Consider the following 12,180-nt stretch of genomic DNA (forward strand, 5'->3'; position numbering starts at 1 on the left):
AGGTTGTACATTTTTCTTCAGTCAACAACTCCTTTCCAGATGATCTCCAAGTTGGCTATGTGACTGGGTCCCTTATTCAGAGGGGGAGTTAGCTTTGAAGCAAGGAGCCTGATCTTTCTCTTTCCCTGGGTTACTGTACCCGTGCCCTGCCAGGCCACTCAAGTGAGGGCAGCCACTTCAGAGCCACCTCTTCTGCCTGCATCTCCCTCAATGATTCCTCCTAGGAAACCACTTCCTGTATGGAAGCCATGTGGCCAATAGCTACCACAGTGGATAGCATTTGTCCAGACCTTCCCAGCGAAGGGCCAGGTGGTTGGCCACATGCTTCCAGGCAGCTCCCTCTGCTGGGGGCTTGCAATGCTGCCTCTCCAGGCAGAGGGCTTCCCCTGGGAGCATCAGTGTACAGTCTTCATCGTTCCCTGATGCTCACACGAGAGCCGGGAGGCTCAGATGAGGTGGCGATGGGACAGAGCCAGAGGTCACTGGTATTGACCCATGCACTAGAGAATATTAATGCCCACTTCTCTCCCTAGCTTAGTTGGACAGGTTCACACTGACAAATGTACCCTGAGGCTGTCCCACGCCTGCCCCAGACTGTGGCCAGAGCAGTTTAAGATCTGGTCCTGCCCTCAAGGAACAATTGTTTGGTGTCCTCCCTTCAAATTGCCCCCAACCCCTGGAGGTTTCACAACCTAGGAGGGTCTGTCCTGGTCTCCCTGCCTCCCTCTCCCCTGCCCCTCAGGGCCAGCCAGTGCGTGCCTCTGGCTGCTTCTCACCACCACATGGGGGCAAGGTGGCAAGCCACCATCTCCCAGCCCTAGGGGGAGGCTGGTGCTCCCCCTAGGATGGGGCCCCATCCCCCGAGCTGGAATGGATGTCCAGCTTGCCGTGCTGGGGGCAGAAATCCTGTCTCCTCCGTGCTGGACCCCACTCTTAAAGCTTGGCCCTCTCTGACACCCCATAGCCCACACGCCCCGAACACTCATGCCCCTGGTGGGGACTGTCCCTGGCTGTACCTGGGAAGGAGGTATACAGGCCTTCTCTGTTTTTCCCAAACCTCTCAGGATTCTGGGACTCTGGCCCACGGGTATGTCCTTTTCTCAGAAACCCAGCAGCATCTAAACTCTTTGGGCGCCTCCTCCACGGCTGTAAGGATCTTTATCTGGATTAGGAGGGGGCACACCTGTCCCTTCCCATCCACTGCTTTCCTTCTGGGCTGCTCCTGAGTCTAAGAATTGGGAAGTAAAAAGCCCAGAGCTGGCCTCTTCTGTCATACCCGGATTGGTAAGAAGAAGCAGGTTATAGAAGGGAGGAAAGTCTTCGTTAGTAGTTCGAAAATACCCTTTGGCCACCCCGGGCACATTTCTCGCTTTCGCGCTTGAAGGGGACTTTCCGTATCCAGATTTTCACCCATTCCAACCCTTCGGACTTGGGTCAACGCCTTGGACGTTGCGGCCGCGGTCCCCCAATGGGGCTTCCCCTTGGTCTGGGTGGCAGCAGTGTGCTCTTCATTCGCAGGCATAGGCCTCCCTGTGTCCCCGGGGTCCTCTTCACCTGCCCCGTGTGGACAGGCCGGGCAGGGGAAACCAGCTTTGGAGGTTGGGGTTCCAGGGAGAGGTTTGGGAATAGTCGGCGTGATACAGAAACTTGGAGGCTGGGATGGGGTTTCCAGGAAGGTTTAGGGAGAAAGGAAGGGGCCTAGGAACGCGCGCGGAGAAACGCCGTTATTTGGGGGCGCCAAACCGGGCTGAGCAGCCAGCAGGATTAGCGCCGCCGCCAGGTCAGCAAGCGCGGAGGAATTAGGGTTGCCAGGGACAACGCGTTCTGGGCGGAGCTGCTGTTGGGGTGGAGCTTGAGGGGATGTGGGCGGAGCCTTGGGAGGCGGAGAGAAGGCGGAGCTGGGGGGCTGAGCCAAAAGTGGAATTGTGATTGGTGGAGATCACATGCTCTGGGCGGGGCCTGGGAGCTGGGAGGAGACAGTGTTGATGTTAGGGCGGAGCTTCAGGATGGGCGGGGCGAATCCGGGGCCGGCCCCGAGAGCTGGAGCCGGAGGCGGAGACGTGGTTGGCGGGGACCGAGCTCCTGGGAGGGGTCGGAGCCGGAGGGGGCGGAGCCGAACGGGCGGGGGCGGTGCTGGGTCGCGCCAGGCCTGGGGCCGAGGCGGCGCGCGGCGCTGACAGCTGAGTCGGCTCGCGGCCTCCCGCCCCCTCCGTGCCCGGCCCCGACCCCGGCCTGGCCTGCCCCGGAGCCATGAGCCCCGGGCTGCTGATGCTGCTAGGCAGCGCCGTCCTGGTCGTCTTCGGCCTCTGCTGCACCTTCGTGCACCGCGCTCGCAGCCGCTACGAGCACATCCCCGGGCCGCCGCGGCCCAGGTGAGCGGGTGGTGGGGGCGGGGGCCTGGATGGGGCTCTCGCATGGGGGGCCGGGGGACCGCGTCCAAGCCGGCATCGGGTCCAGCCTTGCCATTGCGCGCGGCCGCTTGGAAACGGCGGCAGGGAGAGGGGCGCTAACTATTCTTAGTAACAAATTACTCACAGCCGCAGCAGCTGCTCGGCGCCCACCGCGCTCTGCTGGGCCCCGAAAACGTGATGGCAGCGACAACCCTGTTAGGTAGGCGCTATTGTTACCCCATCGTTCAGACGAGGAGACTGAGGCGCGCAGAGGCAAAGTCACCTGCCCAAGGTCACACAGTTGGTAAGCCTAGATTTAAACCCAGGTCAGCCTGGTTCTAAAGTGGGTGCTCTTAACTTTGGGACTTGGATGGGGTCACTCAACCTGGGTTGTCATACACTGTACTTTGGTCACATCCCCCCTCTTTTTTTAAAATTTCTGTCCTGGTATCTCCTTTTTGTCTTCTCCTTAGTACTTCCATTCCATCCTCGGCCCTCACCCCACTCACCTTACCTCCCCCCAACTCCACCAGAAGCTCACCTTTCTGAAGCTTAAATCAGACGCGTCATTTCTGTGCTCCAAAGGCTTCCCATCACTTAGAACTAACTCTAATTCTAAATTAAGTCTACTCTGGGGCCAGCAAGGCCCCTGCTGAGCTCTCAGAACCCACTCTGTACTGTTCTAACCCCTAGCTTGCTCACTGCTGCCTCCAGTTCTTTCTGCATGCACCCACCCCGGCTGAATCCCTCCTCCCGGGTCTTCCTGTTCCCCATCCACCCTGTGTAAAACCCACCTCCTAGCTCCAAACTCCTTATGGGGCCATCATCCCTGAAGTTACCTTCTTTTCACCTGTTGACTGTCTGTTCACCTGTTGACTGTCTGTCTCCCCCTTTAGAATGTGAGCCCTGGGAGGGCAGGGATACTGTGTGTTCACTTGTGTATCCCCAGAGCCTGGGACATTGCAGATGCTCAATAAATATTTGTTGACTGAATGAATAAACAAGGGTATTAGACACACTTTTTAAAACCTCAGGACACCAACATTCTGGAAGGCACCCACCTCCAGCACAAGCCGGATGCCCTGGCGTTTGAAGCCTGAATCCCTGCTTGGTGGGTTCGGGAAAGATCTCTGTAGCTGGGGACACAGGGAGGCAACTGTTCTCCCTGCCAGCTCTCTCTCCTCCCAGGTGCCCTCTCCCACCCTTTTCCCTTACTTCGCAGCTGTGTCTTCCCCTCCATCTAGATGGTTCTTCCCCCAGCCTTCTAGGCTTGTCTTAAATGCCAACTCCTCAGGGAGGCCCTACCTTCTCCCACATGAAAATATATTTTGTTCATTTTATAAACTCTAAGTCACCTGAATGGTAATTGGGTAACTATTTGTGCTACCTCTTGTTAAGTGTCTGTCTCTCCCCTAGGCCTGTGTCTGTCTTGTTCACTGCTGTGCCCCTGACATCTAGCTCAGCAGCACCTGGTCCATGCACAGTAGACCCTGGATAAACTCTGATCCAAGGTGGATGGTGGAAGTCTCCTGCCAGTTCTGTTAGGTACACTCTCACCCTTTCAGGTTTTCAAATCAGCCATCAAGAGCTTGGAACTGAATGAGTTTTGTTCTCATTCTGACAGGCCTCCTCATGACTTGACCTTCTCATAAACCCAAGTGCTTCAAACACTGCAGACCTGAGCCAATCTCTGTGTCTTAAGAAGAGAGAACTTAAATCAAGCTCCTCTTGGCTACTCTCCCCACATCAATTTTTTTAGTTGCATTTAAAAAAATAAAATTATATATGCCATAACATTTACCCCTTTAAAATGTACAATACAGTGCTTTTTAATATAGTGACAGAGTTATGCAACCATCACTGCTAGTTCCAGCACATTTTCATCACTGCAAAAAGAAACCCCATAACCATTAGCTGTCACTCCTCATTGCCCCCGGAACTCCCATAGCCCCTGACAACCACTAATCTGCCTTCTGTGTGTATAGGTTTGCCTGTTTTGGACATTTCATATAAATGGACTCATACAATATGTGACCTTTTGTGTCTGGCTTCTTTCACTTAGCAGAATGTGTCCAAGGGTCATCCATGTAGTAGCATGTGTCCATATATCTTTCCTTTTTATGCCTGAATTCTCCCTCAAGTCTTACACCACAAAATCTACATGTGACCTACAGGTGGGTGGGTGGCTGGGTGGAGGAGTGGGAGGAGGCTGAATATAATTGGGGTCGGGCTCTTTATTCTAAGGAGGTCAACTGAACAATGCATATACAAAAAGATTTTGGATTAAAAATTGGTTGGTGGTCAAATACAAAACTGCACTAAATGAAAGTTCTGGAACCTCTTTTTAGCATAAATCAGATGCTTTGGCATTCAAAGCCTGGATCCCCAAACCATGACTGGCAACACCATGGTTGACAAGAAATCTATGCGTATTGAGTCTCCAGTAGTGTGCTTTAGGGCTTTGCCAGCTTGCAGGCAAGGAACCCTCTGCCCTGCAAGAGGCAGATGCTGTGCTCTCACAACCCCACTCTTCATCCTCTTTATTCTGCAAGAGTCGCCAGCAAGATGCCCCTCCCTGAGCGCCCTGCTTCTGTGTGCTTATTACAAACAACATCCTACTGCAACGATCCATGTAACAGCTGAAAACTCAGACCCCATGTTCAGATCCCACACAAACACTTGTAGCTTCTGTATTTCTCTGTCACTGCTCTGAGCTTCCTCATCGCCCCCCACTCTCCTGGTAGTGTGGGATGAATGTAAACTTGACAATGAAAAGTCTCTCTCTAAGTTTTTATTTCTTTTGTAATAAGTTTTGCAAAACTCCTGGGCCGTGTTGGTTCTCTCCACCCTCTCCTGCTTGCTGAGTTGCCAGGCCTGGGGGCTGTTTGACAGTTGCTGGGTGGTTCTCGGTGATGGTGGAGACCCACGGCTGGCTCTGCTGGGCGGCGCATCCAGTGGACTTGGGGTGCCCAGCTGAGCCCTCAACCACCCCATCCCTCTGGCACGAGGCACTTTCATGGCCCCTCACCCTCACCCTCACTCCTAGTGGGTGGTCCACCCCTCAGCCATCTCGTGGGCTCCCGCCATCCCTCTGTGTGGCCTCACAGTGGGCTCTCCAGATGACTTCTGCTCCAGTACTGTCCCAAACTTTCTCTGCCCATAGGAAACCTCGGGTTCCCACTGTGCCAGTCACAGGGTTATAGGAAACTATGCGTGCTGGGGACCAGGCAGGGGAGGGGGATTTTTGCCCTCTCCTCTCTCCCTGGGCTGCTCTGCCATATCCTGTCTACCACCAGGGGCACACCAGGTGGGCTTCGGTCCGCCCCTCCCCATCCCAGGAGTCTACCATCCCCTCCTTCCATCATCCCGCATCTAATGGTTTCTAACCCCTGGTCTTCGGGCCCTGCCTTCGCCTCCCCCAGCACCCCCTGCAGGAACAGGAAGGAACGGGTCGTAGGCTCCTTTCTTGCCTGGCAGTGAGGACCCCACGCCACTCCATGCCCTTGACCTTCTTGAGGTGTCACTCACCTGCCTCCCCAAGTGGCTCTGGACTCCGGTGCTTAGGGTGGAGACTCTCAGGCCTGTGAAGGTGAGAAGGGTCCAGACTCTGTTCTCACTCAGGTGACCCAAAACTGAGAATATTCTCTCCACACCTGCAGCTTCGGGGAGTGACCATGGGTACTAGATTATTCTGGAAATACAGCCAGTCATGTGTGATGTCCACGGTCCATCTTGCCGCAGGCGGGGCGGTGTAAGTTCAAATCCACTCACCTCGAGTGGGCGTGGCTGCCCGGCGCCCCGCCGAGCTTCCTAGCGCAGGCCCCGCTCGCCCGCTCTCCCCTCAGTCCCCCACCTCCCGCGCCAGCCAGCGCGTGCTCAGCCTTTATTCTCGCCTCCTACTTTCCTGAGCAAATGAACAAATGAACAGCCTGAGACAACTTCCCTCCAGGGCTCTGCCGCCACATCAGGCCCCTTGCCTGCCCTGAGCCACGTACCCTGCCCCCTGGGACCTCGGTGCTCCTGGCCAAGGATGCCCGCCCCCCGCCCCTACTGCTCCAAGACTCCAGCAATGCCCCCTCTCCTCCGTCATCACTTTTCCTTCTCTTCTGCATCATTCCTATTTTTATGTAATAGGCTGTAAAACAAACCTCTTCCCCCTCATTCGCTCTAGCTGCCACCCCACTATCCCAGCTTTGCACGCCCACAGCAACACCCCCGTCCGAAGCCTGCCTGTCTCTGGCCCCTGTTCCTCCCTCCCTTCTCTCTTGAATCCACCGCCCATCAGGCTCTGACCCCCACCTCTCCACCCAACAGGACTTGATCAAGGCCCCAGTGAGCTAGACGCATGGTCAGCACTTGGTCCCCATCTTGCCCAGCCCCTCCGCTGCTCGGGGCAGGGCGGATCCCTACCTCCTCCTTGAAGCCTTTCTTCTCAGGTTTCCCCCTCTCTCTCCCCTGCTTCTCCTGCTCAGTCTTCCTGGCTGGTTGTCCCTTTACTGCCTGTCTGCCCAACAGTGGCTCACTCCTGGGGCCTCTCCCCTGTCTACACCCACCCCTTGTGGTCTAACCCGGTCTGTCAACACCACTTCTCTGCTGAGGAGTCTCGCATTGACATCTCTAGCTGGGAGCTCTTCCCTGAACTGCAGCCTCAGGTGCCTACCTGCCTGCTTCCCTTCCGTGTTAGATGGGCAGCGCACACCTAACAGCTCCAAGGCTGGCTCCCAGTTTCATCCACTTGTCTCAGGTTGGTTCCCAGCAGCCGATCCTGAGACAAGAATTGAAGTGTAAGTAGTTTGGGAGGGGTGATCCTGGTGGGAGTTGGGGATTGGATGGAGAGAGAAGGTCAGAAGGTCAGTAAAGCAAATTACCTCTGGGGGCAACTGAGATGCAACCCCCTGGGGAACTCTGGGACCCGGTGGAACACAGGCTCCCCCCACCCCACCATGAGGTGGAGGGAGAGGGGGTCACTGATGGAGGGCTGCTCTGGGGGGTGTTGAGCTGGAATTTCCAGGCTACTCCCCCTGCAGGCAGAGCCAAGAGAGCACAGGGCAGAGACTCGGGTTCTGGCATTTGGAAGCCTCTCCACCTGCAAAGACAAGGGTAGGGGGTGGGTGCAACAGTGTCTGCTGCCCCCACCAGGCCCCCTCTCAGTCCTCCTCACCTTAGTGAGTGGCAGCTCCATCCAACCTTCCAGCAGCCCAGGCCAAAAGCCCCAGGGTCATCCCTGACCCCTGTCTCACACCCCACATCCAGTCCATCAGCAGGTCCCCTTGGCGCCGCCCACCTTCACGTACATTCAGAGTCTGACTTCTCATCTCCACTCACAGCCCCCTCGCTGGTGCCCCTGCTTCTACCCCTGCCCCCCACCTGCCCTGTTTCCTCTCAGCTCTGCAGCAGCAAGGACAATTCATTTAAAACCCAATTCAGATCCCACCTCTGTTCTGCTCAAAACCCTCCAGTAGCCCCCACTTCACCAAGCTCAAAGCAAAAGTTTGGATAACAGCCCACAAGGCCGTACACGATCTTCCCCCCATCTTGGTGACCTCATCGTGTACCAGGTTCCCCTCAAGCACTCTGCTCCAGCCACACCGCCTCCCTGCTGTTCCTTGAACTTACCAAGCACTCTCCTACCTCAGGACCTTTGCACCTACGATTCCCTTTGCCTGGAATGTTCATCCCCCAGATACCTACGTGGCCAAGTTCCTCACTTCTTGCAGCTCACATGTCACCTTCTTAAAGGAATGTTCCCTGACCTGCCTATTTACAATAATCCTCCTACACCCATCCCCAGCTCTCCTTACCTCCCCCAAGTCTGATTTTTCTCCCATCACTGTCTGACTCCCTATTTACTTACTTATTTATTTATTCACTCTGTCTCCTCCCAGGAGAGTGTAAGTGCCATGACCCAGAAAACCCCAATTGCAGTTTTGTTGTCGCCCATTCTGGAAGCTGTAGTAAGTGAGCTTGATGGGAATAAAGTTAAATAGGAGACAGGAAGTCACCAGTACCTTGGAATGTGCCTAAGGTGACACCACACAGGCTTGTTTACAATCTGGTAATCGCAGTGCCGAGTTAACATGACCAAACTATGTCCTGGTGAGAAGGACTGTGGGGCACCCCGGTACCAGCCACGCACCTGGGGCCAGGTGACTTCCTCTTCCCAGCCTTGGTTGCCCTACCTATTAACTACGTTAATAATAGACCTACTTCAGGAGGTGTGGGGAGTTCAGATGGGGTCAAGCTCAGCATGGTGCCCAGCATTTAGTAAGTGTTCCATGAATGTCTCAGGTTATTCCTCATGCCAGCCCCCAATCTCTGCACCAGGGAGATGGTTTTATCCCTCTCCATCTTTCTAAGAAAACTTCCGGAGCCAGTCAGACCCGGATTTGCATCTTGCCTGGTGACCCTGAGCCAGGACTGTACCTCTCCGTGCCTCAGTCCTCCCATCTGTGAAGTGGGCCTGATAATGCCAACTTCACAAGGTCCTGTGGGGAAGGGAACACTCTTTGATGGTGACTTCCGGTCATCTTAATGTTTCCCATTTCTTCTAGTTTCCTTCTAGGACACCTCCCCTACTTTTGGAAAAAGGATGAGGTTTGTGGCCGCGTGCTCCAAGATATGTTTTTGGATTGGTGGGTCCTAACTTGTCATTTGTTGCCCCTACTCCAGTCTCTGCCCCTCACGAGCCAGCTTCCCCCAATCCCCTAACCCCCAGTCCAGCACACACCCACCTCCCCAGCCCAGGTCACTCCCACTCCCATCAGTTCCTCCTCTGAGGCACACAACGGTGGTTCAGAAGGCAAGCTCTGCCTTTTGCCAACTGTGTGGCCTTAGACCAGGCATCAGAAGCTCTCTGAGCCTCAGTTTCTTCATCTGTAAATTGGGTGGGGGTGTGACTAGGTAACAGTCATTGTTTAGGGTGGTGCTTTACACTTTTCAGAGACATGATATTGCTTGATTCCCAGCGCAACCTTTTGGAGCAGAGGAGGACGGTAGCAACCCTATTTCATGGATTTGGAAACTGAGGGCAGTGGGGGATGTGACTCAGCAGTGAGTCAGCAGCAAGGCAGAACCTTGGCCCCAGACCCCTGCTGAGACCCGACCCTCCCCCTGTCCCCACCCCCAGGGATGGGATGCCCTGTTTCTCCAGCTGAACCTGGGCTGATCTGATGATATTCACATCTCTGGTAGTTGACAGCCTCCTTCACATCACTTTGGTTTCCAGGGCTAAGAAGTACGGACCTGTCGTGCGGGTCAACGTCTTCCACAAAACGTCCGTCATCGTCACGAGCCCCGAGTCGGTCAAGGTAGGAAACAGAGTGGTTTCCAAGGGGAGCCCTCCCCTTCCCTGGGATGGGTGCATGAAACTCTACCCCAGGGACTGTGGGAGAAACGTTCCAGAGTCACACGCATTTGGGCTGGTTTCCCAAGGATCCTGAAGGGAGCAGCATCTTTCCCTCTAACCACCCACTTTTCGGCAGTGGGGGTGGGGGGGCTCCTAAAAGCAGGGCTGTTTGATGTGGGCAGTGGGTTATTGTTAGAATCTTCTGGGTTGGGAGTTTTGCCCAGCTGGTGCACATGTGTCTGGTTAGTTCACCTCTCTTAGAAGTTCCTTCATCTGCAAGGTGGGATTATAACCCCTTTCTTTTTTTAAGACTATGATGGGAACTAAATATTGATCCATTTATTTAACAAATAAAGGGTCAAAAGATGCTTCAACGTGCACTTTTCTATGTACTTCACAATTATTAACCCATTTAATCCACAGAGGGGTAGGGACTCTTATTAGTCCCCATTTTAGAGGTGAGGAAACAGAGACAGGCAGCATTAGTTGGCCTATAATATGTGCAGGATGGTGTCTGCCATATAAGTACTAAGAATGGCCAGTTGGCAGAACTGGGCTTAAATCTGGGCTCTGCCACCAACTGGCTATGGAACCTTGGACAAATTACTGTTTCACTCTGAGCCATAATTTCCTCGTCTGTAAAATAGGGATGATGCCTCTCTTACAGGTGGTTATAAGAATGGAACTGATGAATTGGGAGATTGGGATTGACATATATATACACTAACATGTATAAAATAGATAACTAATGAGAACCTGCTGTGTAGCACAGGGAACTCCACTTTGCTGTACAGTAGAAACTAATACAACATTGTAAAACAACTATACCCCAATAAAATAAAATTAAAAAAAGAATGGAACTGAAATAATGTGTGTGAACCATCTAGCACATGCATGGCACACAGCAAGTGCTCAATACATGACTGTACTGTTATTCTCACGGTGGATACTGAGCTGATGTGTGGGGGTGATGCTCTGCTTAGACAGTGGCTGTGGTGACACTAAGTTGGATAAAATACAACTTGGGGTCTAGATCACAAGACAAGTTGAATGACCATGGTGTCTCTAACAGGATGTTAAAAGTCATTTTATTTTTAAAAAGTTTCATTGCAAATACAGACACATGCCTTAAGACTTTTTAAAGCATGCTACCAAAAACCATACACAAGACCTTCATGATGCTCAATGAGATAAGAACTTGACAGATATATATTAATATGATGAATTACATTGCTTAGCATTTAAGTGTTAAATCAGCACTTCCTGGTCATGATACAATTTGTTCCTGGATACACGGATACAATTTGCTCATCTTTTGTTAAGAATTTTTGTTTCTATATTTTTTCTTCTCTTGATCCCTGGCTTTGGGATCAGGTTAATAGACCTCATAAGATGAGTTGGGAAATGTTCCCTCTCCTCTGTTTTCTGAAAGAGTTTGTATAGGAGTAGTGTTATTTCTTCCTTTAATGTTTGATAGAATTTACCAGTGAAGCCATCTGGGCTTGGCATTTTCTTTGAGGGAAGTGTTTTTGTTTCCTTTAAATTATGCAATCAATTTTTAAAGTTGATATATGGCTATTAAGATTTTCTAGTTTTTCTTGAGTTTTGCATCTTTCAAGGAATTTCTCCTAAATTGTTGAAATTACTGATATAAAGTTGTCCACAATATTTATTTATTATCTTTATCATGTCTACTGGATCTCTGGAAATGTCCCCTCTTTCATTCCTGAGAATAGTAATTTGGGTTTTCTTTTATCTTATTGAACAAGCTGGCAAGAGGTTTTTCAATCATATTCGTCTTTTCAAAGACCCACCTTTGGTTTTATTGGTTTTCTCCATTGTTTGTTTCCTATTTTATTGATTTCTGCTCTTTTTTATTTCCTTCCTCTACTCACTTTCAGTTTGTTCTTGTTCTAATTTTTTAAGGTGGTAGCTTAGAAAATTGATTTTAGATTTTGTTTCCTTTCTAATATAGGCATTTAAAGCTTTACATTTCCCTGTAAGCCCTACTTTAGCACAAATATACCAGACATTTCAACATGTTGTGCTTTTATTTTCATTCAGTTTAAAATAATTTCTTAATTCCCTTGTGATTACTTTTTTGAACCATGGATTATTTAAATGTGTGTTATTCAATTTCTAAGTATTGTAAGATTTTCCAGATATTTTTCTTTTATTGATTTCTAATTTAATTCTGTAAGGTCAGAGAAAATGTTCTTCATGATTTCAATCCTTTAAAATTAATTGAAGCTTGTTGTATGGCCTAGTATATGGTCTATATTTGTGAACATTTGTGAGCACTTAAAAAAATATATGTTCTGTAATTGTTGGAGTGTTTTAGAAATGTCAATTAGGTGAAGTTCGTTGATAGTGTTGTTTGAATCTTCTAAATCATTACTAATTTACTTTCTATATGTTCTAGCATGCAGAAAGTAAATTACTCTC

At 51.3% G+C, this 12,180-nt stretch overlaps 1 protein-coding gene across 1 annotated transcript in view; it reads left to right on the forward strand.

Moving 5' to 3' along the window:
• Positions 1 to 2,250: 2,250 nt before the first annotated feature.
• LOC133085706 (cholesterol 24-hydroxylase) overlaps positions 2,251 to 12,180 on the forward strand; it is a 32,603-nt gene continuing 22,673 nt past the window's right edge. The window contains exons 1-3 of the mRNA XM_061182896.1: positions 2,251 to 2,372; positions 8,942 to 9,022; positions 9,616 to 9,697. Coding sequence (XP_061038879.1) covers positions 2,251 to 2,372; positions 8,942 to 9,022; positions 9,616 to 9,697 — 285 coding nt within the window. The remainder of the gene's footprint in view (positions 2,373 to 8,941; positions 9,023 to 9,615; positions 9,698 to 12,180) is intronic.

This window comes from Eubalaena glacialis, chromosome 2, assembly GCF_028564815.1.
Source record: "Eubalaena glacialis isolate mEubGla1 chromosome 2, mEubGla1.1.hap2.+ XY, whole genome shotgun sequence".
NCBI classification, from domain to species: Eukaryota; Metazoa; Chordata; class Mammalia; order Artiodactyla; family Balaenidae; genus Eubalaena; species Eubalaena glacialis.